A 26,196-nucleotide genomic window follows, 5' to 3' on the forward strand; every position below is an offset into this window, starting at 1 on the left:
AGCTTAGAGAGGATGCAATCAACGTGGATCCAAGAACGCGTTCATCCAAGTTCCAAATAAAAAATAAAAGAAAAAAAAACACTGACAACGTCATCAATTTGCTTTCTCTTTTACTATAAATATCGAAGATGGTATAATAAATTTCCATCTCCTCTACTTTACAGTATATACAAGGATCTGGGGAAATGCAAAAGACACTATGACGCATCTCTAGAGGATCCACAACATCACAAGATTTGTGTCCATACCTATTATACAACTTTCTTACCACTTCTTCAAAATGGAGAGAAAAATGAATTTAAGTGAGTCGAATAAAATCAATGCCATTTGTAAAGGGGCAAAAAAACACAAATAACTTATTCAAGAACTTGCATTGTCATGGCCGGTAAATTCTGATGGTTTTTGTTACCTGAAGCCGACAGAATGGACACCGGGAAACTGCAGATGAGCATCTCCGACAAAGCACGTGCCCACAAGGAACTATCGTCATATCAACTTCATTGCTCAAACAGACCCGGCAAACCCATGCTGCTTTTGCTGTATCAGCTTCCTTTGCAGCTATATCAACCTTTTCCTGTAGATTTCGTCCATAACATTCAAAACTCATCTTCCAATAAGACTTAAGCACAAAAGTAGCTATGCATTAAGTTTTAAAATACAGACTACGATGCTAGATTTTGCAAAATCATTTTAACATGCAAAAATCTAACCTGTTCAAGCAAAAGTGCTGTTCGGGATTCTTTCAATTGTTCTTGAAGTGTTATAGTTTTCTGCAATAGAGACTGCTTCTCCACATCCATGTTGATTCCAGCTGCAGAAAGCATCTCATTAACTGCCTGAACCAATTCTGCAGCCGACACTCGGCCATACTGAAGTTCTTTAATAGGCTGCATTTAACAATAAAGAAAACATTATCAGTTGCTATCTGATAAAACAGTACAGTAAAGACTGATGTCCATTCTACTACTAATAATTTCCATGGAACAACAGCAGTAACAGGCTCTTCACATGAAGGCAGAATTTCTTTCATTTTACAAATCCTTTATGATTCTAAGGGCATCTGAATCAATTAAGATGTAGCTTCATGGTATCTAAAAAATTTAAGTTTACATTTGTAACTTCCATCAATCAGTATTCTCAAGGAGTTGGGATATTACCACAGTGACACAAATGGGGATTCCAATGAGTACAGAATCCACATGGTTATGTGTAAGTAAATGAAGCAAAAGTCAATGACATATCAAGTATCATCAAAGCAAACCAATAAAAGCACTAGAAGTTAGCAAGACAAAGATCTAAACCTGGGAAGATTTTCTTCTGCCTCTTTCAGAACTTTCTGGCATCTCATTATAAGTCCTGTTACCAGTCATAAAACGATTATCCTCAGGCAAGATTGCTGAGGAAGCATTGTTTCCCATTGATACACTTCTAAATGAGAAAACCTGTGAAGAAAGAAGAGATTCAGACATCCCTGGTGCTGTTTCCACCTTGAACCTCCAGAGGGCTTGGCCTGCTGAAGGTCTGACATCCTCTGGAACTCTACCATATTTCAACTTCTCTCCATTTTGAGACCGCCAAGCCACTATTTCTCCCTTATAAAATGGCCTCAGCGGGTGAAGTTGCACTTGAAGAGCATCTTGAGGCATTATTTCTTTGCCCATCAAACTGTTACTAGTGGCTTCAATTTCTCTCTTGTCAGAACACAGTTTCAGAATGTCAACGATTGCAGCCTCAGACCCTTCAGGACAGGAAAACAAAGATCCTATAGGCAATGGAATAGAGGATCCTAAAACCTGGCTTACAACAGTTGCAACAACATCAAAAACAGATATAAAAGCAGGAGGCTCAGCAATTAAAATGCAGCTTTTAGACATGTTGACAAAGTAAAGCGTCCGATGTCTAGATCCATTCTCCCACCCTTGAATTACAGAATCCTTTGATACAAAGGTAATATCTAGAGACCTTGATAAGAGCCAAAAACGAGTATGAAGGCACTTAACAAACTGCAACTTGTCCGCAACAGATTCTAGAGAACTCTGTACAGTTCCCAAAGCCATATTATTAATTGCTGGAATGCAACTGCCTATGCTATTTACAAGAGTCCACACAGCATCCTGAAAGGATCTGCTTAACAGCTTCTCTCTGACAACAGCTAACGGGACAGACCCAATGCTATCCAAAGACTCTAAATTGTCTTCATTATGGAGTTCCTGCAAACTCAAGCATATACATTGAATGAACACAAAAGCTCTATATTCTAGAAGGAGACAATGAAAACTAGAAAGTCAACAGAACAAGATCAATCTACCTCTGTGACAACATCAGATAGCTTTTTGATGCCCAAGAATGTACATATTCTCTCAGGAAGATCTGGGTGAACAAATCTTAACCTGGAAATGTCAATATGCTTAACAAATCTAGAGCCATATGAATCAATGTAGACACAAGATTTTGCATGAACAAGTCTGCAACCATCATCTGGAACAACAGCATCTGATTTCCAGTCAACCCTATCAAGCGTATTTGCCTCAACAGTTCCATCACAGACAAAATATAAAATTTCCATCACAGCACGAAGTTCATTTGGATTTAGGCGCTGATATCCACATGCTTGCTGCAGATTTAACAGAAGATCTTTTGCAGAAGCGACTGACAGCATGTCCTGAAGTCCCAAGTCCTTAAGAATCTTCACAAAAGGAAGATATAAAGAAGGAAGCTCAAAAGCAAATGGTGCCAAATTAATCATCAAACGTGCAAAAAGAGAGTTAGCTGGCACGAGGCGTGTCCCATTTGCAGCAGGCAGAAATGCTACTCCTTGCAGCTTTGCTATATCTGCATAAGCCAAACTTTCATACTTTTAGTCACTTCTAACTATATAATTCCAACATTATAATGTGCAAAAAGTAAACTTACATAAACCAAGATTCAATGCACTTATCAATAATTAAAAGAACAGTAAATAGTGTGAGGAAATCAAAGACACAATACTGTTATTACCAACCAAATAGCCATGAATTGTCTACGCAGTTAAGAGGGAGAACTTGTTAAGAAAAAGGTTATGAAGAGAATGGAAAAGCATAAATCAATATTCAAGACAGGTATCATTTCTCCATTAGTCAGTCCTGTCTTCTAAGGATATAATGAAAATATTCCTTTAACATATCAGTTGAAATGTACAGGAAAGCAATCTATGTTTCATTGAATTATGTAAATAGAAGCTACAGTATCATAAGATGAACGTGAATAAGCAGCATCTTCAAAAGCAAACAAAATGATAGACGCCTACAATGATGAGTATTCAGACTCAAGCCCAACTGCTGCAGATGCACAAATTTACTAAACAAATCTTAGCAAGCTGGTAAAGGTATATTTTAGGTGCAAAAGAAGGCTGCAATAAACTAATTAATTCAGGAACCTCTAAAGAAATAGTGAATTTTATGAATTTGCATAATACCAATGCATACCTAAATTTTATAAACAAGTTTAGAAAAGGAAGTTCATGAACTCAAAAAAAGAAAAAAATAGAAAAAAAAAAAAAAGAAAGCAAAGGAAAGAATCATCTTTTGAAAACTATAACCACTCCAATATTCTCCACCAGAGGATATATACATCTCTGTGTGTATGAATTATGCATCTATCTATCTTTTAGAGAGTTCCAAATCATGAACAATAAAATCTTGCTGCATTGTGTTAATAAACAGCAAATCAATCAACTAAACCTACACATACGCATACACACACATCATGACAATAAAGAGAGACATCAGTTTCTATTTTGAGATGAGAGGAGAGTGGAACACTTGCATTTTATATGAGTAATCAAGTACCAAGGACTAGAATCTAGCAAATTGGTTTTAAGTTGCTTTGTTCATGGAATTTGTGCACTGTGCCACTCCACCTATCGCCTATTGGTTCTAAGTTAAATGCTTAACATTTGACAAACTTTTTTTTCACCTGTAGTATTTAAAAATCAGAAAATATAAACAAAATGATGTTCTAAAAGAATTTGTAGAAATATAAAGAAGTTGGTAGAAATTCATTCCATTCTAGAGGCAGTTGATAGCCAAATAACATAGTAACCTGAAGAAGAGAGGGAACCCCATGTTTTATCCAAATATTTCAAAACTTCACAAGAAGCATCATCAATAGTCATCATGCCTGATGCAGTAGGCCAGTGAGCAAGAGTGTCTTCACCACCATTTTTCCCAATAATCTGTGTCAAATGCTGGTTAGTTGTGTGCTTTACATGCTAGCTATGTCAGATGAAAACACAAGGAAAGTGAACTTTCATACCTGTAGATGTTTTAGGACTGTAGCAAAGGCTGGAGGACTCCTCAGGTGGAGTGCCCCCCAAGAGTATTCAGGAGGAATAACATTTTGTCTAGAGAGTATAGGAGCACAGCTCCAAGCCAGAGGCCAGTCCTTTGATAAAATCGCTTCACTATAGGAAGCAAGAACTCTCTTGACACCCACATTTGGCAAGCCTAATTCAGCCGGTACACAAGAAATCTCCCCTAGCTGATTACAGAAGTTGTTTCCGTAAAGAACAGCGAAGTTTGTGAGCACAGCTTCAACAACAGATCCAGCCAAAGTCCACACTTCCATAGAGACTTCACCATGATAGGTCATATCTGTTCCAAAATCATCAAAATCGCCAGTAGACTTCATGCACTCACTTCCAAGAAACTCTACTCTTTTGGCACATTCAAGTATCACATCAGCTTCTGTTGCCATCCGAAGGCCCACTTTCCGTAGAATACGGAGCCACCCATCTGTGCTAAACCTTTCACCAGGAAATTTCTTCCTCTCACCAGAAAATACAGAAGCTAGCAAAGCATCACCTGAATCAAACAAGTCCTTAGGCTTGTAGAAATCAGAAGAAAATTCATCAGCATTCCGAACAAAATTAGTTTCCCTTAGAGCTACAACTACAGAAGAATCTGCTTGGAGGTCTTGCCAATTTGTGTAAAGATAAATTAATATATCCTCTCGCTCATTCAGAGGTTTTTCTTCAAAATGAGGCAGACCGAACCTTACCAAAATTTCTTGATCATGCAACTCAGGGACCCCAAGAGCTCTAAGTAGTGAACATTCTATTGAATCTGTGGAATAAGACAGGCAACGCTCGTCGCATGGTTTAAGAAATGAATTCGATGAGATTATACAGTGTTCTTGGTTGTTTAATTGTGTGCATGAGCCTAAAACTGTTCTGTATATGGGTAATGAGCACAAGACTTCAAGTTCTTCTCTTCCATAACTGGAACCATTATTAGAGAAATCATGAGCAAAAACATTAAGAAGTTCCTCTCGATCTAACACAGAAAACGATGTAAGTTCAGGTAAAAGGCCAGCATGTTTAGCCGCGACAAGCTTGGAGGCAATAACTTGCCCTAATGATTGGCTAGATGCAGGAAGAAAATTCCAAAAGGCAGCACAGTCCATGAAAGCAACATCAAATACAGGGATGTGGCACTGATTCAACAATGATAACAACCAGGGGTAACGATTTTTGGCTATTTCAAAAGCTGAAATGTAGTTTTTAATTGAATCAGATTCAGATGTTTGATTGACACATACTCCAGTTAGATCATGTTGTATTGCAGCCGCATCGATGATGCCATCCCCAAAGGTTGGATCTGTAACTGGAGGTGGAATGAAGACCAGATGGCACTCCCTTACACGACACAAAATTGGCCTACCAAGAAAGGCAGGAATTAAAGGCCAATCAGAAAAGAGAGTGAGATCTTCTGATGATCTACCAAAGCTTTTCCAAAAGGTTCTTATCCATTGAGGGGAAGGACCACCTCCACCATCGGAACTTGTTGTATTCTCCCAGGAAAACCAAGGAGCCATATTTGACTCCATGACATGATTCACCCAGTTATCATTAAAAAGTAACCTCATATGAGTAGCCATCAAGTGAAATGAGAAACTCTTCAGGTTAAGTGATGTTTGAATGGCACGTTTTGAAAAAATATCAGCTAAAATTGATCTATCCAATACTTTTGAGTGGACAAATTTTGCTGCTAAAGGCATCATCAATGACTGTTGCTCCTTGTTTCCTAACCAAAGTTCAGTAAACCCCAAGCGTGCTAAATGATTTGTTGCAGTTGGACATGGTAAGCGCTTGACCTCAGCAGCTATTGATAAAAGTCTTGGGTCTCCATTCACATTCTTACTGCTGCTGCTACCAGATACATCATCTCTCTGAACTAAGGCTCCACCCCTACCAATATCCTCAACAACTCCCCGGCCAAAATCAAGTAAAGCCTTCCCCAAATTTGTGACCATTTCGAGTGCATCACCTGAAATGGCTGCATTCTGGGAAGAGGAGCCATGATAAGTCCGCAAATTAGACATTGGTACTGAATCAGAACTGCTACCAACTTCGTTAGTGACTCTATGAAAAGCATTTGGGTTAATGGGATCCATTAACATATCATCTCCATGACAACTTGATGATTCAGGGAACTGAATATCAGACAAGCAGTACTCAAGAACGTCTATAAAAGTATCAACAGATCGAAGAACAATAGACGTCGATGAAGCCTTCAAAAGATCACGGACCATTTTAGGTTTAACTTCTCGAACTGTAATTCCCACGGCATGCACTTCATTCACCAACTCCCATGGTACTGAAAAAACTTGATAGTGTTCCTTCACAAAGCTACAAACTGTAGCTGGAAGCAAATTACCACCCACCCCATTGCCAGGCTGGGAGAGAAACATACCTTCCTCAGCCTTGACTAAATTTCCTGAGTATAACTGCCATACTGGTAGGTCAACCAGGCGGGTGTAGAAAGGCCTTATAACTTGTTCAATCAGGCATTCCCAATCAGCTTCACTATTATCATCAGCCCCATTACTCAATACATAACCATTAGACCTTGGCCAGAAGGAATAAATTTGATCTCCATAAGCCTTCAAAGACAGAGAAACTGCCTGACTGAAACTTGAATCAATACTAGAAGTTGAAGGTTCTCTTCTTAATTTCTGCATTTCCACTACCATTTCAATATAGGAATCACGAACACAAGACATCAGTTCTCTGTTCCAAGCTTCAATCAACTGATCTCCAGCATCAGGCTGCACCTTGTGCAATCCTTCATTATGTTGGTATTTAAAAAGATAGCGACCACCATTGTGGCGCACAAGGAAACACCCAAGGACAGTGACTGGTAAATTTATAACAGCAGACAGAGGAAGAGGAGTCATAATGGAGCCTGTTAAATGACCATTAACTGGATGACCATTTCGGGATATATGAGCTGCAACTCCAGCTACAGGTGTCAAATTGTAGGCTAAATAGCGCCTGTGAATAAAGATGAGGGCAGTGTTAAAGAACATCAACAATACTGCTGATATATCTTAGGGAGAAATGGGAAATAAAAAGAGAGCAGGGATATATGTACAGAAAAATGCCAACTTTTATTCTAAATAAAGAAAACATAGAGCATTTTGAATTACTGCAAACCAACAAAAGTTAATTAATAAAAGTTGGGGGAAGAGAAGGGGGGGAGGGGTGTTGCAAAGAATATTGATAAATCAGAGAATAATGACCTAGAAACAATTTACATTAACCATACCTATCAAGAGCCATGTTTCTGGATTGTCCAGAACCTAGGCTGAGCACAACAAGCCATCTGTCCACGAATCTAGTTCCCTTTTGCAACAAGTTCACATCAATTGCATGCAATTTAATTGCAGCATTTGAGCTGCTAAATAACCTGGATATTTGAAACTTCCTCCACTTCTTTTCAGAAAATGGATTCCTTAAGATAGCAGACGACGAATCAATAAAAACAGAATAATCCTGACGAAGCTGTGTACTTCCTTCTTCCCACGTTGAAAGTGAGACCTGGATGTTTGAGTTTAGATGGTGATTATATCTTTAATAAGAAAATGGTACAGGCATGGTAAGTTATAACATAACTTCTTATCTCTTCCCTAACATTACAAAATGACAGATAGGAATTATGTAGTGGCAGTTGGCTAACTGGTTATTGTCCCAAGCCAAAAGTGCTTGGGTGCTTTAAAAGTCCTGGGCTGAACTTCTCAGGCCACCAACTCCTTCATAGATAAGGGGGCTGGCAAAACATAGAAACAGGGAAAGTGCAATGGTAGGCCAGAAATGTCGATTGTTACAGGGGAAAGAATGGAATACAAAGACGATGAAACTTTACCTGCAAAACTGACTTTAAGAAAATGAGCATCCTAGACGCATGCTCCAAAAATCTGTCAATTATTTGATTTACTCTCTTCAATCCCAATTCAAGTCCATCTTTCAAGCATTCTGATGATAGAGGCATGCGAATAATTGTAGACCCCGATGATGACCATGGCATTTTTTCATCAATCAACATTGGAATAAACTGATCGCGAAATCTTTCAGTCAAACTAGTACCTGCAATCAAATCCAAAAAAAAAAAAAAACAAAGGCATAACATCTAAAAAGGCCTCTAAACTATTTAAAAAAATTCAAATAAGCCCTTATTCTTTTATTACGTTCAATCAAGCCCTTGTACTTTTATTTTGGATCAAATAAGCCCTTATACCTTTATTTTGAGCCAAAAAAGCCTTTATACTTTATTTTGAGTCAAAGAAGCCTTTATAACTAATGGTTGACTTAGTCAAAATACTATTTGTAATTTTATGTCATGTGGCACTGACGTGACATATTGCCATATCATCATGGATAATAACTTGCATGTTGATGTGGCATGATGACATGACCACGTGGCATTTTTCACCCTTCACATCAGCGCCATGTTGACATAAAATGACAAATAGCATGTTGACTAATGGCAATTAGTTAACCATTAGTCATAAAGGCTTACCTAACCCAAGATAAAAAAATAGGAGGTTGATTAAACGCAATAAAATAATAAGAACTTAATTGAATTTTCTTAAATAGTTCAAGGGCTTTTGAGTGTTATGCCAAAAACAAATCAGCTCTTCAATAAGCTAGCACGGAGAAGTGAAGATGAAGTGGTAAAAGTTCAGACTAGCATCTAAAATCTTAGGGAGGGGAATGCATTTTGGAAGGAAGGAAACCGTAATGTGCAGGAGAACACGGTTAAGGCTGATCTTATCACTATCAACAATTAGCCACAAATCTTCATCCAAAGATTATACTTAAGATTCCAAGTAGAATTCTTCTATCTCAATTATGTATGACCGTAAGGTAGTCAAAACACAAACCAAATGAAAATGGTCTATTTTATGAGAGCAAAGACTTCACCAAATCAAGCACTAAAGCATACTTAGGAAGAAAAAGAAAAGGCCAGGAAGACAAAATACCAATCAAAGAAAACATTTTTGCTGCCGGAGCATGGCTTGAAGCTACAGAAAGTGCTACACCACGAGGATCAAACATATAAAAGTAGCCACCAGAAATAATAGAGAGGAGATCACATATGAAGTAACAGCTTAGCAATCCCAAACCATAGTTTAGAGTATTAGTACGAAGTCTCCATGGAGGGAGCAGCTGAAGGGCACTTATCTCCTCTCTACTCAAGCTGGCCCCTTCCAGAATAGCTACCAAGGCAGGCCCTTGAAATTCAGCTGCACTTGTAAAATAAAACAATATTCAGAGCAATCATCAGGTTGACAATAAAGAATGAAGCTAGGCAAAGTGTTTCCAGATATGAACTACAAAATATCAAATATAATAACCTCACCGCAGGACAAGATGCTGATTAATTTTACTACAGAAAGTTGCACCCCAGCATTTTAGAAACGGATTTGACTTTGCAGGCAAATTTGCATAGCTCTAGCACCATCCTAACATGTTATAAGCTAATTTTCCATTTAACCACTAGGGTCCATGATCTAGACAGAACTTATAACTGTACAACAAACATCAATCATAGCCTAATCTACCAATTCCAACCAGATGCAGTGACAAAAGAAACATTTAAACGCAAATTCCATCTTCTTGCAGAACCAAAGTCCCAAATCTCAGGTTTATCAAACTTATAAAAATTCTAGAAGTAGCATTGATTACCTAAGTTGTGCTGCAGCAAAGACTGGTGAGGGTGCTCCCTCTTGTCAAATATTAGGTGTAGCTTCTTAGCTTTACAGCAATCTGCCAACTCAAGAAGGTCAAACAACAAAAATTCATTGTTGTCGTACAGAGACAGAAGTTCATTTATTCTTGCAAAGTCCATGCATGGCAGATCTTTAGTCATATCTTTGCTTACTAAAGAGAGACAACGGAGCGATTTTACACCCAATCTATTTGCTAAATCATTGTTGATACTTGGATGTACAAAATGTTTCCCAACCAGGGCACTACTTTCTATCCATGGTGCATCATTATACACAAGCTCCCCAGCAGACATCAAAACACCACATGAATCTGGAATGAGTAATGGAGTATTAGAAGCCTCAAGAAATGGCTTGTCTGATGAACAGTCTGCAATGGCTTCAAGGACACAGTTGACAAAACCGAATTGCTCAGCTGATAATGGATGCCCCTTCACATCATTCTGTAGGCGTTGTAGAACATGGAAGTAGTCCCAAATATGAAAACTGAGTCTGACACCTAATTCCAAGAGTAAATCTCTAAATTCTGCTAACTCAGATGGGACAACATACAAATAAGGAGTAAATTTCACAGGAGAATCAAATGCAAGTGCATTTGAAGAAACAAAATCATCCCCAATCCAAACCCAGGAAACACCATCCAAAGCTAGTTTCAGCACCATAAAATCATCAGTACCAATGTGTTCTTGCAATTTAGAATAAAGCATTGGAATGCCCTGTTGCAGTGCAGCATCAAAATCAGGCTCCACCAATGAATGTAACTTCAGCTGGCAGTAGGACTTAGACAGCTCAACTAATTGTGTGGAAAGAACATGTATGTTTAGCTGATCCATCCAACCAAGTCGACGTTGTAGATATATTGACTCACATTGACCATCTAGGATATGCATAGTTGAGGACACCACCCACATCTGTGATTTAGGTCTCACAATGCTCGGGGATGCTAGATGGCTAGGGGATTTTAACCATGGGAGTCCTTGCAAAGGCGGATTGACACAAATTGGGCACCAAGCAATGGTTTTCATTTCAGACCAAAAATCTTCTTCAGGCATATTATCAATCAAGTTGCCTATAACATTGTCAATGTCTATATCATCCTTACAAGTATTCTCCCTATTAGAGGAGTCAACATCAACTGCATCACCATCTATAATATCGCTATTCCGACAAAATAGGGCACTTGGCATCTCATTGTCATTGCCCTCTGATGCAGGATCATTTTTTGGAAGCTTGTTTGAGATTATTTGTTCTACATCACCTTCTCTCTCTGATGAAAGCTTACATGCAAGAGCATCTAAATAGAGAAGCAACTTCCTCCCACAAGTTGCTGCTTGTGGATCCCCAGATTCATGCAGTATAGAAACAGATCTAGCACAATCAAGTAAACCAATAAAGCCCAAAGACCTTCTAAGTCCAAGGATTACTAAAGTGTCTAAGGTTTCAGGATCTGAGAACTTCTCAGAAGGAAAGAAAACTTCTTTGTGGAGCACTTTTTGTAGCTCAGGGACTCGAGGATCATAAAGCCTGGAAAGAACATCATAGTGAGAAATTGATAACAGAAAATACCTCAAAAGAACATCATAGTGAGAAATTGATAACAGAAAATACCTCAGGAGACACTGAAAAACAAACAATATATTAAATATATAGGTTTGTTGCAGAAACAGAAACCTTCAAAGAACTGTTTATCTAAACTTTCCTGAGTTCCATTGGTTGCTCAAAACCACATTATAAGAGACAAAGAAACATAGAAACTCAGTCTAACAAACAAAGCACAAGAAGACAGAAATATAGGAAGAAGAACAAGTGGAACTTAAGTATCAAACTACCTAATTAGATCATAACAAGACCTAACTATATGTAATGATTACCACTAAGAAGAAAGTTTATGTTCTAAGGACGTTGTCATAAAACTTGAGTCTTAACACCTACAATGAGATCAGAAATGGCAATCTCAAATAAAAACACATGGGCATTTGGTCCAAAATTTTGTATTATCGCTTTCTTAAAACACAAACACTTTTTCAGTTTTTAACATATTTCCCCGTTATCTTTATAACGCTCATGAAATTACTCAACCTAATAAATTGTCCTCAGCAGAAAGGTAAACTGGCAAGCATATTAAGAAATGTTTAGCATTATAGCTAACCAAAAACTACTATGAGGTTGTCAGAGAAAAAATGATTGTGAGCATTAAGTACAAATTTGTGTAATATAACAAATCCTAAGGGTTATTGTGAGACCCTGTCAAGCTCGATTAAAAGACGGTATTGTACCGAGTGGTACAACTAAGTTAAATCGAGCCTTGAACTAGTTCAAATAGAAATTCTAAGAGGAATTTGAAAATTTTAAACCCACAGAATGGCTTAGAATAGTGATTCGGAGTTCAAAGTCCAGTTTGGAGTCTATCAAGAAAATTGACCGATTAGTGACAAAACGGTCATTTTACCATTTGATGATAAAATGGAGATTTTTAGCCAAGATTTGATCACATTTGACCGAGAATAATTATATGAAATATAATTATGATTATTGGAGTATAAAATAATATTTAGCAATGAAAAATTGTGATTCCTGATATTTTTGGAGCACAAGGGCAAACTGATAATTTTGTCACTAGAGGACTAAACGGGAACTTTTGTAAAACAATTTTTGCCCCATTTGGTTAATATTGATCAATATTAGTGTTATTTGAGGTTGAAAAGTAGAAATAATATGATTCCGGTACATTTCGGAGTATAGGGACAAAATCGTAATTTTTTCGCCCCGGGGGCAAATCGGTAAATTTTCGCCCCAGCACTTGTCAAGACCAAGGGAAGGATTGGATAAATACCAGAACATTTGTGGTGAAAAATTAAGAAGAAAAAGTCAAAAAGTTAAAAAAAAATTGGGCCAATAAACATGTGACACGTGGCATGCTTGATTATTTTATTATTTTCTATAGAAATCAGCCCATTAAATCCCCAATTCTCTCACCATATTCGGCCTAGGCAACCAGCAACAAGTACAAAGGAAGAACAAAGGGAAAAACAAGAAAACCTAGGTGAAAATTCAAAGAAAAAGTAAAAAAATTAAGGAAACAAGCTAGGTAAGTTAAAATTTCTTTAATTCTTCTTGATACCTAACTTACCCATGCTTTTGTTCTTAATTTCCATTATTGAATATTGAGTTATCATGATGAATTCAATTCTGAAAAATGAGTATGGAAAAGGAATTGTTGTTGGAATAATTTGATTTTAGACTATGTTAGTATTTAGGGATAGTTAAGCATAGTTATGAACAAAAACACAAAAGAAATATTCAATTTCTCTAGGATTCCTTGTTGGTCAAACCATGAGGGCTGAATATCAATGAGGGATTGTTTTTATTTCAAGGAAAATGGCTTGAAAAATGATGAATTAAGGTGATATGGTTATGTAGAAAAAAAATTCGATGCTAGTACACCAAATGACCGAATTTTTCTATAAGAAACTATGAGGGTTCTAATGCTGAATTTGATTTTATTTAAATGGTATGTGGTAAATTAAGGTATTAGAGGAGAAATGGATTAATTTTGAGGTGATTTGGACACAATCGTCAATTAATCGGGTGATCGATCGAATTTAATCGATACCGCGATTAAGCGGTAATCGGACGTATTTTTACATTTACATATCAAGCATTAGTAATTTAAATTAGTTTATATCAATTTAGGGATAATACAGTAAATTCCTCAACTTTATTATTTGTCAAGGTAGTGAGACGTCTAGAGAAGGCAAAGGAATTGCGCCTGAGGACTATTAGTCTGAGTGCACCCGGAATCCGAATTTTTGACACCTGTGAGTGGACTGCCTTCAAAACTTGTTTTGGGATATATAATGTAACTGCCACCCATTTGAATGAATTATCAAGTTTTTCATGAAAACAAGTGCCTTGAGAACAAGCTTTTGAAAAATGATTTTATATTGTAATATGTGATTGCTATGGATTCATGCACTATTGTATTATGATGATATATATATGTGTGTGTGTGTGTGTGTTGTGCATGATGAATGATATTGTATATAATGACTGTAACCGTGTGTGTGCACAAGGTGGAGAATGCACATGCCGATGATGGTGGTGTCGTGAGAGATAGATGATGATAGTGCCCGTGTGCACGATGTGGGGGGATGTACACGATAGCACTGATTGTGCACGATGTGGGGGGATGCACATGATGGTGCCGACTATGTGCACGATGTAAGGGGATGTACATGAGCCGAGAGTGATTATGATGATATTGATGTTTGTCTATGTAATTATGCATATCTAGATTTATGAAATGAAAGCTCATGAATGTAATATATGACTGACATATATGTGAAATTTGACACATTGTACTTTGAGAATTTTCATGAGTTTTATGTTGATTTTGTTAGTTTAGCAGGATGACTTTTTGTTGAGTGAGGAAAAATGTTTCTCTTGTTGTTCTGTTTTCGCTGCAGCGAAAGTCATGCTCGTTGCGACGAGAAACTTTCGGGTTTGAGGACCTTTCACCAGAACTAGTTCTCGCTGCAGCGAAAAACTTTTTGTTTCTGGGTAACAATTTCGCTGCAGTGAAATTCATTCTCGTTGCAGCCAAAAACTTTCTGTTTTGTCTCCTATCTTGTCCAATTGTTACTCTATTTTTCACTTCTTTGCTACCATATCTAAACATGGACTTCTAACATTTAGGACAAAATGAGTTAAGTTTAAAATGAGGGGTTTTTAATATGAATGGAACTAAATTGCATAAACAAGTGCATCATGATTTTAAATTCTCCCTTCTTGTTGTTGCTTGTTCCCTTCCTTGTTCACTCACTGGGTTTATACTCACCATTTTCAAATTCATGTTTTCAGATCACGAGGCAGCCGGTAACTAGGAAGAGGTGTCCTTGTAGACCTGTGTCCATCTTTTGGTAGGTGTCTTGACATTCGGTAGCTGTATATTCATCCGAGTCACTCCGCTGGAAGTCAAGTGTTATTTTGTTTTGTATAGACGAACTTAATGTAAATTATTAAAATATATGTTGTAGACATTGTATGTAAATTTTTAAGGAGTAATGCCAGTACGAGTTGACAATGTATATCACTATTTTGATTCAAAGTTATGAAATATGACTTAGTGATATTAGATGGAATTATAAGTAAGATAAATAATAGACTTGCTTGGGTTTAGTGGATTACGTCTATTGGACCCTTGCGCCGGTCATGGCCCGGAATTTGGGTCGTGATAGTTATTGTGCAAAAACTGGAAGCAATTCAGCCCAAAACTCAAACAACTAGCCACATGTCAATTCTCAATCAATCTCCCCATCTAACCCTGTTCTGCTGGATTGCGGTATCAAACAGAAGATCAAAATTATTTTCTTCCTACTTTCCCCAGTGCCAAACATGACCTCTCATGCCCGTGCCAAAATGACCAATATTCCCTGATTTGAGTGAATAATGGAAGCATTGCAGCATAACTAAGTTAATTGGTGTGAATGAACTTCCATAGTTGCAGAACTTGCAAGCACACAAGAAAACAAAATATACGCTTTGAAAAACAAGTAAAAGATATTTAAATAAATAAACCTGGATGGCTGCTGCCAAGAACCATTTGCTGCCAAGACAAAAGGTGTTGCAGCAAGTGCAGATCTGATGGAGATATCTTCCTCAAGTAGAAGCTTCACATCATGTAAAATGGCAGGAAAATCTCCCTGCTGTGAAAGAAATTCTGACATGTGATTAAGAACATAACTTTTAAAGAATTCCACCTTTGATGGCTCCCTAATATCCAAATACCTTGTAAGAATGATTCTTTCTCTTTCTGATTCTGCACGTACAAAATCATCATTTAATAGATCCTCACGAATGCCATTGGGTTTAAGCCATTTGATAGGTTTACTGAGGCTGACTAGTTTTCTACTTCTATATGACTCAAACATAGGAATGTGTTTAATGATGTCAATATGCAAGTCAGTTATCTGCTCTTCAAGGAACCACTTCGACTGAAGAATATAACTACGAAGTTCATGCAGCTCCCCTTCTGATGCATCAACAAAAAGCCCCTCAATGCTCTCCATTTTACCATTGTCAGCCACTGCCAGAAATGCATTCAATATTCCACTTGCTGTTGGAGACTGAACAAAGAGTTCCAGCTGCGGATGCTGTATTTCCATGTCATGCCTTAAAAATAAACAACCAACTTTTAGCAACAAAGTAGACATGTTCTCACTCCATCCATCACTTTTAATCACATTTGAACTTTTAACTACTTGCAAGAGGTAATTGTCTTCAACTGGCAGTATAGGCCACTTAGAAAATATTGAGAGGTCATCACAACATGACTTCAAATAGCTCCACAGCAATTTTATCCATTCTAAACTTGGCTGGCCTTGATGACCAGGAACCCAGGTTACCTTTTTAGCAAGCTGCCAATCAGCTGGAAGTAACTTCAAAAACAGCTTCTCAAGCAAATGGCACGATAAAAAAGAGATATTCGATTGCTCACTTTGGGCCAAATCACATAGTTTGCTATGGACCACTTCCGGAAGTTCACAATAGACTAACTGTTGTGGAAGTAAATCCTTGAGAAGACCATACTCATCTCCCCTTGCAATATAAATTCTTTCACCAGCTCCATTCTTCTCAAATGTTGTAAATGAGCCATTCGTAAGAGGTAACAGAGGTAAACCAAACAAACAATCAGCTTTAATGGGAACTTGTAAGTCTAGTAAGCAATATTCAAGGGTCAAGATCACTGCATTCCTGTCCTTGAAAGCACGTTTTCGCCGAGTCAACAGAGACCTCAAAAATTGAGGCGTCAGATAATGCAATAATGGGCAGACCTCCATGAATCGCTCTACAACAGGTTTGGGAACATTTGCAAGAGGTAGACCAGCATCACATAATGCTTCAACAAGCTCATGAACCTTACAGAAGGCAAAATCAGGAAAAATAGCTTGTTTTGTTGAAATCCACTGTCCCCCTCTGGCTTTTGTGTACAGTATACGAAGACCAAACTCAGCAATGAAAATATAAAATTTCCGAACCACTGATGCCCAAGGCTCTAATCCTGTTGTTGTTGGCCAAAATGAAAAGAACAATTCAGAGGGACCAGTCAGTGAAGCAATGTTCTCAAGCAAGTGACCAAATGCAGGAGTAACAACATCTTCCAGGAGGTAAATATTCCAGTCTGAGCGTTTTTTCCCACCACCAGCCATGTCACTACCAAACCAGATGTCCCTCCGATTTGATGACAACTCAAAATATGCATTAACATGTGCTGGAAGACCAGTACTGATTGGCAGTGGCAAAAAGCAAAAAGCACGGCCTTCAATGTTCTTCCTATCTTGAATGGAAGCCATAGAAAATTGAAAAGCATCACTAGCACAAGCATTTTCCTGGCTAAAGGCACCACTCATTTCCCCATCCAACTTGACAGAATGTATATGAGCAGCAACACACGCCCAGGGGATTGATTTATGAACCCTGTCATCAGCAACTGCACTGTTGGTTTTAGCTCGTCCACTGCCTAAACATTCAGCAGTTATCCAACAGTGTGACATAGTACCAGATGAGTTTTGTTCTGTCACCACAATCTTCTGAGATTTATGTGGTAAATCTCTATCTATAGACTTACTCAATTTCTTCAGCAGTTGGTCTTTATCCATTCCACCATGCTGTTTTACATCAATAAGGCCAAACAATTGATGCAAAGCATCAGAATTCATTTCTGGTTCCCTAATGCAGTTTCTCTGTACACGATGCATAAGTTGCATTTCATGACCAGCTCCTTCCTTCACAAAAATGGAGATAGACTTCACATTACGAAGAAAAAGTAGAGCTTCAGAAACCACAGCAGAGAAAGAAGCAAAGAGAGACATAACATCATCAGGGGAATATCCTTCTTTTTTAATCAGGCTCCGTGAGGCAACACTAGCATTCCTAAGAGGGAAACGGAAGAGAGTGCCAGGAAAAAACTGCTGCAAGTCACAGCCAAAATATAATAATGGAGAAAATTGATCAGGAAACTGTTCCAACACCTTTCTACCCACAAATTTTATTCGCAGTCCAGGGTGGGAGGGAGAGATCCCAGGCAAATTACTAGCATGAGGATCAAACATAACAATGTTTTCCCCAGAAACAAATGTGGGAATGTCTGTGAAATGATAGACACAATTAAAGCCCAGTCCAAATCTTCCAATTGCAAAAGGCTTTTCAAGTTTGCTTTCCTGACCAATACGAGAAATAGCATATAAATCTTGTGGACTAAATACAGAATCATTGAAGCAGTAAAGGGCAGGGCCTTGCCAGTCAGCCATTTCAGGAGAGAGAACAGAAGAAGTTCCATATTGAGTTTTATCCAAAAGAAAGACCACCTCAGAAGCCCCTGCATCCTCAGCATTTTGAACTAGCTCAAAGAGAATTCCAGGTCCATCAGCATACATTTCAAGTATATGTTTGAGCCTTGTTGTCAAGGCTTCATGCTGTCCAAAGGCTTCAGCAGCTCCAGATAAACTCAAATTCATTGAGTCAGCACTCTCAGCAAGCAAAATTCTACGAAGTGAGCAGACACCGAGCTTCTCTGCAACCTCGTTAGATATATTTCCATGAACAAATTTCTGAGTTCTCCTTGCATTCAAGACTGCAGCAGATGGACCACTAAATAAGCTATCAGAGTCATCTGATCCAAGCAACCAGGGGGCATCATTATAAACTAAATCACTAGCAGGGATTAGCCTCCCTGATACATCTGGTAAATAGATCTTAACTTGCTCAACAGACTGAACTCCCGAAAGATGCTGGACAATCAGTATTGCTGCCCCGATTTCGTGAGCATCAAGGGGAGAGGAACCTTTTCTGGCAGCCATTCTACCTAAAATATTAGCATAGTCAGCAGGCTTCAAAAACTCTCGGACACCAAGCTCCAAGAATAACTCCTTGAAAACTGCCAAGTCCGTTGGTATAACACGAATATAAGGAGCCAAATGAAGAGGACCATCAAGAACTACCTCCTCAGAAGTTGCAAACCCATCTCCCACCCAAATCCAACGGCACCCTTCCAAAACAGCCTTTACAATGTCCATCTCATCTGAACCAATCATGTTCACTAATATAGAGTATATCCTTGGCATTGCTAGAGCTAACTCCTGACGGAGCACCTGTTCATTAACAATCTCATTGTTTTTCCCAAGCTCAAGTAACTGGGCAGCAATTGCACTCCCCCCTGGTGGAGATAGCCATCCAAGGTTATATGACAATGCTGTGGATGAACATTCACCATCTAATACTCGCATGCTTGCCGAAACAAGCCACAAGTCTGTTTGCAATCTCACAAGCTTTGGGGGAGCAACCTTGGATGATACAACAGGCCATGGTATATCTTGAAATGGAGAAGAAACTAACACCGGACACCAGCAAATCAATCGGAGATCATTCCAAAACTTTTCCATGTCAGATTTCAGGTTGCGAGGCTTAAATGCAGTTGCAGCTCGTGAGAATAATCTGTTTACAGTTCCTTGATCATCACCTAATTGATTGGGAAGCCATTTCATTGCATTTACTTCTAAGTAGGAAAGAAGTACTTTACCTCTTGAATGTGCCTTATCCTGATCTTCACGCATTATTCGCTCTACTTGTCGAGCACTTTCTATGACTGTCTCAGGAGTTACAGATGTCCTAAGGCCCAAACCCTGCAGCATGTCCAAGATACCAGATTCTTGGAAAGGGCCAAAAGGGAAACTATCAGAGTCTTCTAGCAAAGCATATAATTCTTCATTACGAGGATCATAGAGCACTGATGGACATTTAATTGCACCACTTACGGTAGGTACAAATTCCAAATTCCTCAAGTAATCCCGAAGAGATGTGTCTTCAACAGACAACTGCGGCAAGTTTTCCAAAACAGAAAGCATAACACTATCACGAACTTCAGCATGCATTTCCTTTATTCTATTTAATACTTGCTGCCTGTAAAAACGAGCTTTCCCCATTCTTTCAACTTCATAATATCTTAACAAAATCTCTTCTTCACTATTTGAGGAGCAAAAAACGAACTCACCTCCAAGAAGATATGCAGGTATGCCTAAAGGGGGTAAGTACTTTTGAGGATTCTCTAAATCAGAAAAACAAAATTCTTGAACAGTTTCTTCAGTGTAGACTCTATAAATGGGCAGTTTCCTGCAATTTTTTATTCTAGAACTGTTAACAGAGTCTCCAATATACCATTTTGGATCAAGAAGAAATCCACGTAGCTCATTCCTGTCTTCAGCCGTCAAATTACAACTAAATGTTTGTATCATGCTGCCATTAGAAGAGATGGCATCAAAAATGGATTCCAAAACACCTGAAAAATTGGAATCAAATACATAATGAGACAAATCAGGATGCTCAACTCCATAATCCGGGTCAAGTATCTTGCATCCAATCTTGACAAGGATTTCTTGCATTCTATCAGAAAGTTTCTCAGCATTGATAAGCTTTGACTGTCTAGAAGGTCGATATAAATGCCCAGAAGTTGAAGGCAAGATGGGCCAATCACCAAACAATGCTAATCCCTCACCCTGAGTCCGAATATATTGCCAAAATAGCACAAACCATGATTTAGTTGGATGAGCACAAGATGACTCCGGTACCCAGAGAACTTTACTTTTATATCTCCATTCAGCAGGTACAAATCTAGGAAATAACTTAACAAAATGCTGAACATTGAAAATAGCAAGATTTGCTTTTGATGACCTTGCAATACCAGAGAGCCTACTCAGTATATTAAGGGGAATGGTCCGGTCAATTATTCTATCAGAAATTTGTTGAAGCAGCATGTATTCTAACTCATTACATACAAAATAAGAAACCCCTTTTGTGGCCTCAGAGAATAAACCGAAATCACCATTTGCCAAAGGAATCAATGACAGGTTATTAGCATATGTACCTACATCAGCATCAATCAAGTCCTCAAGACAATATTCCAATAATACAAGTTTGTAAGATTTGCTCAAGCTCATAAGAGTATTGCATGACCTAAGAAAATGCCGCACTGCATCAGGAGTGACCACTTTTTGCTGAAAACCAGTAGCATATTTCAGAAACATATCAAACAGGTAATTTGGCAAATGGACAATAGGCATTCCTAGCTGCAGCAGGGCCTCAGCAAGTTCCTTGCTCTTTCCAAACTCCTCATCATGAAGAAAAGCTTCTATTGGTGACACCCACTTTCCTCCTTCTAGATCAGAATATAGCACAGGAGAATTACCAATACTTTTGTATATGTGCTCAACCAAAATATTCCATGGCTCTTCAAAAGAACCTCTAGGCCACAAAGAATAGTATGAATTTGTTGGACCTAGGAGCTCTTGCACACCCAGAAGCATTTGCATAAAAATAGGAGCTATAACATCTTCTAAAAGAAGTCTATTCCAGATAGAACGAACTTTTCCACTTCTGTCCATATCTGCTCCATACCAAATACCACGACGGTTTGAGGAGACCTCAAAGTATGCATTAACTTGCACCATCAACCCAGTTCTTATCGGCAACGGAAGGAAACAGAATGCTTGACCAAGCTTCAGCGCAGCATTCTGCTCAAAACACATCACATCATTATAGGATTTTACAATTAAAGGCAAAAAGTCAAAAAAAAGGTACTTAACCACTCAAACCAAAAAGGGGCACTTCTCTTGCTTTTGTTGAAACTTAAATATACTTATGTAGAAAACAACAAGGTTAACCAATTAATATAATAAACAAATCTTCTCAGATAAAACCAGAGAATCTTCAAAGAAAGAATACTAAAATTCAGAAGCCTATATAAAGAGTAATTAGGAATAGGATTATGAGACAGTTGAAAGGATAACTACTAGAGCACCAAAAAGTAAATAAAATAGATAAATGAGAATGCAGTGTGCACAAAAACATATGTACATTTATAGTTATAGACTCGTGCACATATTAGTAACAACTATGTCAAAACAAAAGATCAGATATTCCAACTTGCTGACTCAGGCACTCAGCTACTCTCCAACAGCAACCAAACTTTTCTAAAAGGAAATATTGGTGTTTAACAAAACAGAAACTTGGTCTAGAAAGGATTTCAAAAAATGTCCTATGCAATATGTAATTTCTTTATTATTTTATAAACAAGAGCTACAAATTGCATATAAATTCAACATAAAGTCAAATTAGATTAAAGAAAGGAAGTTTTCAATGTTATAACATCCCAGACTAGCAACTCAAAAGCATGTTATTGGGTAAAAGTATCCTGCTAAAACCTCCAAGTGGGATCATAAAGAAGAAGGAAATATACATTTCATATCATCTTCCACATAAGTTCTAGGACATCCTTTTCACCAGCCTGGCCATGTATTCCACTATTGTTTACAAATTGGTTTGTAGTAAAACATACAAAATGCTTATTATGCTCCTATGCAGAATTGGGAAAATGATTAAGGATTCTAAGAAATAAGCTCTTTCTAATGCAAAACTTCTACCATGTCAGATGTTTCATGTCTACATCACCTAAAACTTTGAAACATAGTCCATGTTGTCATAGTACCGTAAAAGAGAACATCAGCTTAATGGTCCTCAAAAGCATGTCAGACTCCCTAACTCATGAGGCTATGACATCAATTATCTACAATACCCTACACATTAGCCAAGACTCATTAGCATTAACAAAAACACATAAACTAAAACACAAAGCAGCCATACTATGAAATGAGAACAACTCAGAATATATAATTGAAGCATGAAAAAAGAATAATGAAAACAAAATTAATCTTCCAAAAGGAAATTGCTATAAGAGATATAAATAAATAAGGCAAGAGCATATGGGTATAACTGAAGTAAATGACAAGGACATATTAAGCACCGCAAATTACATCTGATGAATCGTCAGATACACATGCCGCAACTGATGCCCAAGGTAGCAGGTGCATATCATATTCTTTGGAAGCAGTAGCCGCAAAAGAACCAATCCTACTAGATGCTGAAGCCATTGTTTGTACAATATAAAAAGTATCAATCCTCTTTCTACATTCACTTCCCATCATTGCTTCACTCAAGAATTCAACTGAATAAGCATCCACCTCATTATCTGTATTATTAACAACTGATTTTGACAATCTTAGAAGAGCCTGCCGGTGCGAAACAATGTCATCATTGGGGGAGTTAACAGAGCATGATAAAAGCTTTTTCGGCTCAGATTCTCCGGCATCCCACATATAAATTTCAATAGACAATACACTTTTAAGAAAAAGTAAGGAGAAAACTCCTTCCTCAAAAAGCTGTAAAAACATGGAGGAAATATCATCTTCCGAGTAAGCTTGCCGTGAAAGCTTACTTCGGGAAGCTTGATCCAAATTCCTCAAGGGAAAACGGAATAAAGTTCCGGTGAAAGGATTTTTCATATCACAGCCAAATGCACAATAGGGAAGGAATTGATCTTTGTATATTGAAAGAGCTGAAGAAGAAACATAGTCGATTCTTTTTCCAGGATTGGCCGTTGATACATTGGGAAGATAAAAACCCTGCGGATCAAATAGTACTACGTATTTGCCACTCACGAATGAGGGCAAATCGGTCAAGTGATAAACCGAATTGAATCCAACCCTGGAAGATGAAATTAATTAAATAAATAAATAAAACGCGGAAAAAAAAGAAGAAACAAGTTGAAGATTATTAGAGAGAAATGTGAGAGAGCGGTTACCCGAATCGGCCAGTTTTCCAGGCCTGACCATGTTTACTACTCCCGCCAATTCTAGAAATACTAACGAAATCTTCCTCCGTGAAAACAGCGTCGTTGTAAGCAAGTAAAGATGGACCCTGCCACTGCGCCAAAGAATCCGACAACAATGAATCCGACCCGTGGGGCCGGCGGTCAAGGCAGAGACGGACCCTGGTGGCGCCGGCATCATCGGCGTTTTGAATGAGTTCCTTTAACACGGTCGTGCCCTCCGGGTAATTCAGTAGGACCTCACGGATCCGCCGGGTCAAGTCCACTTTCTGCCCAAAGTCTTCGAGCAGAATCGAGTCCCGTGCCGGCGACTCCATACTGTTTTCTATTTTCGCCGGCAATGGTTTTTTTAAAAAAAAGAATTAGATGAACGGGGAAAACTTGGAATTAAGCCATGCAGATGGATATATTTACGAGCAGACCAGAGAGAGTTTGCGTCAGTTTTAAGGAAGAGAAAAACATTTAGGAGAGGCAAAAGCTTTGTCCTAAAGAGCTAGCAGTTAAAGGTCCACAGGCGGTGAGAGATTTGTTATGGCTTACGGGAACGAAAATAATATTTGTCGTTTGGTTTCTCCTGAGTAGGCGTACTTTGTACGGTCCACAAGACCTTGGAATTCTGAAAGCTAAAGTAACATGCAAAGCGAGGAAATAATTTGTGAAAGACGCTGACGGTATCCGTAGACAAATGCACGCACTATCTATGCTTTTTTATTTTCTTCTTGCCAAAAGGTCCATTGTAAGTTAACGTCACCAATTTGGATGCTTTTGTATGAATATAAATCAAATTCCACACTTTATAATTATCAGGTGTCCTTTTCTTTAAATTTATGCGTTTTGTTATGGAGAATAAATTATTACTACTATGTAATTTTTTTAAAATAAATTATTCAATTTCATAAGAGAAAATTACAAAAGCTTTCGGATTTGACTGAAAATACACTTACTCCTTTTAATTTGAAAAATATTGTTTTATTCTCTAAAAATTGATGAAAAATAAACTCATCCTCTAAAAAAGATAATGTTGTTGATTATTAAAATTAATTTTAAATTAAAAGACAAGTATATCATTTGATAACTATCTATTTTTCTTTTTATTTTTATTTAATACGTAGGTGAAGTATAATTTAACCTAACTACAATTTAATCTGATAGTAATTAAAGACAATTTTGAAACTAATTATATCTTTCAATCGTATTTATAATTAATAAAATCTCATAAATTTATGATTAAAAAATTTTTTGAACAAGATAAAAAAGAAATGAGATAAAAAAAGGAAGCACAAAAAAAATACGAAATGGAGAGATATACAATAAAGGAATATAATTGTTTTTCATTTAAAATTAACCTGATAATTAGTGCTATCACTTTCTCAGGAGATAAGTATATTTTCAACTAAATCTCAAAGGGATAAAAAAATATTTTTCAAACTAATAGAGAAAAATTATATTTTTCAACTAAATATTAAAGAGATGTTTATATTTTCATAGTACATTTACAAGTCTAAATTAAATAATTTTGAAAAAATAATTTTATTTGAATTATACTTATTAGACCATTTTTAGATGGTTATAAACATTTGGAGTAATCCTCAATCAGAAGAATAAAGGAAAAAAATGGTTAAACCATCATTGTCATCAACAACAAATTAACTTACACACTTAAGTATTAGGTTCATTAGTAGTGCATGATCTCTTGCTTAAAAAATAGGGTTCGAATCCTTTACTTCTAATTAAAAAAAAACAACAAATTGACCTACACACTATTATTAATCTCTCCCTCTTGAATATTTTTTTATTTTTTTATTACATTCAATCAAGTCTTATATTTTTATTTTGGATCAAATAAGCTTTTATGATTAATTATTGATTAATTGTAATTAGTGAAAATACCACCTATCATTCTATATTGACATGGCATTGATGTAAAGGTAAAAAATACTATATACTCATATTATCATGCCAAATTAATATGTCACGTTATTATCGATTATAATTTATCAATATACTATATCATCATCAATTATGATATGTTAGCATGCTATATCAATATCACAATGTATAGAATGACAAATGGCATTTTAACCAAGTTAATAAGCTTTTTATGGCTAATGATTGATTAATTGTAATTGGTCAAAATATCACTTATTATTATATATTCACATAGCACTGATATGGTAGTGATGTGAGGATGAAAAATACTACATACTCATGTTATCATACCAAATTAATATGTCACGACATTATTGATTATGATTTGTCAACTTACCGTATTATCATCAATTATAATATGTTAGCATGTTATATCAGTATTACGAGACATAGAATGACAAATGGTATTTTAACTAAGTCAATCATTAGCAATAAAAGCTTATTTAATTCAAAATAAAAATATAAGGACTTAATTTAACATAATAAAAATAAAAGAATTTTTT

At 37.1% G+C, this 26,196-nt stretch overlaps 1 protein-coding gene across 1 annotated transcript; it reads right to left on the reverse strand.

The window, feature by feature from the left end:
- Positions 1–90: 90 nt before the first annotated feature.
- On the reverse strand, positions 91–24,320 carry LOC18608507 (Zinc finger, C3HC4 type (RING finger) family protein). Its single transcript, XM_007043241.3, has 13 exons — positions 23,738–24,320; positions 22,911–23,640; positions 15,625–21,611; positions 10,007–11,571; positions 9,301–9,564; positions 8,184–8,404; positions 7,587–7,858; positions 4,294–7,312; positions 4,081–4,213; positions 2,309–2,832; positions 1,302–2,210; positions 711–887; positions 91–574 (listed from the first exon to the last, which is right to left on the reverse strand). The coding sequence occupies exons 1-13, from the start codon at positions 24,079–24,081 to the stop codon at positions 377–379; spliced, it is 14,343 nt and encodes a 4,780-aa protein (XP_007043303.3). The 5' UTR covers positions 24,082–24,320; the 3' UTR covers positions 91–376.
- Positions 24,321–26,196: the final 1,876 nt, after the last annotated feature.

Source organism: Theobroma cacao, chromosome 2, assembly GCF_053813885.1.
Source record: "Theobroma cacao isolate CCN51 chromosome 2, ASM5381388v1, whole genome shotgun sequence".
NCBI classification, from domain to species: Eukaryota; Viridiplantae; Streptophyta; class Magnoliopsida; order Malvales; family Malvaceae; genus Theobroma; species Theobroma cacao.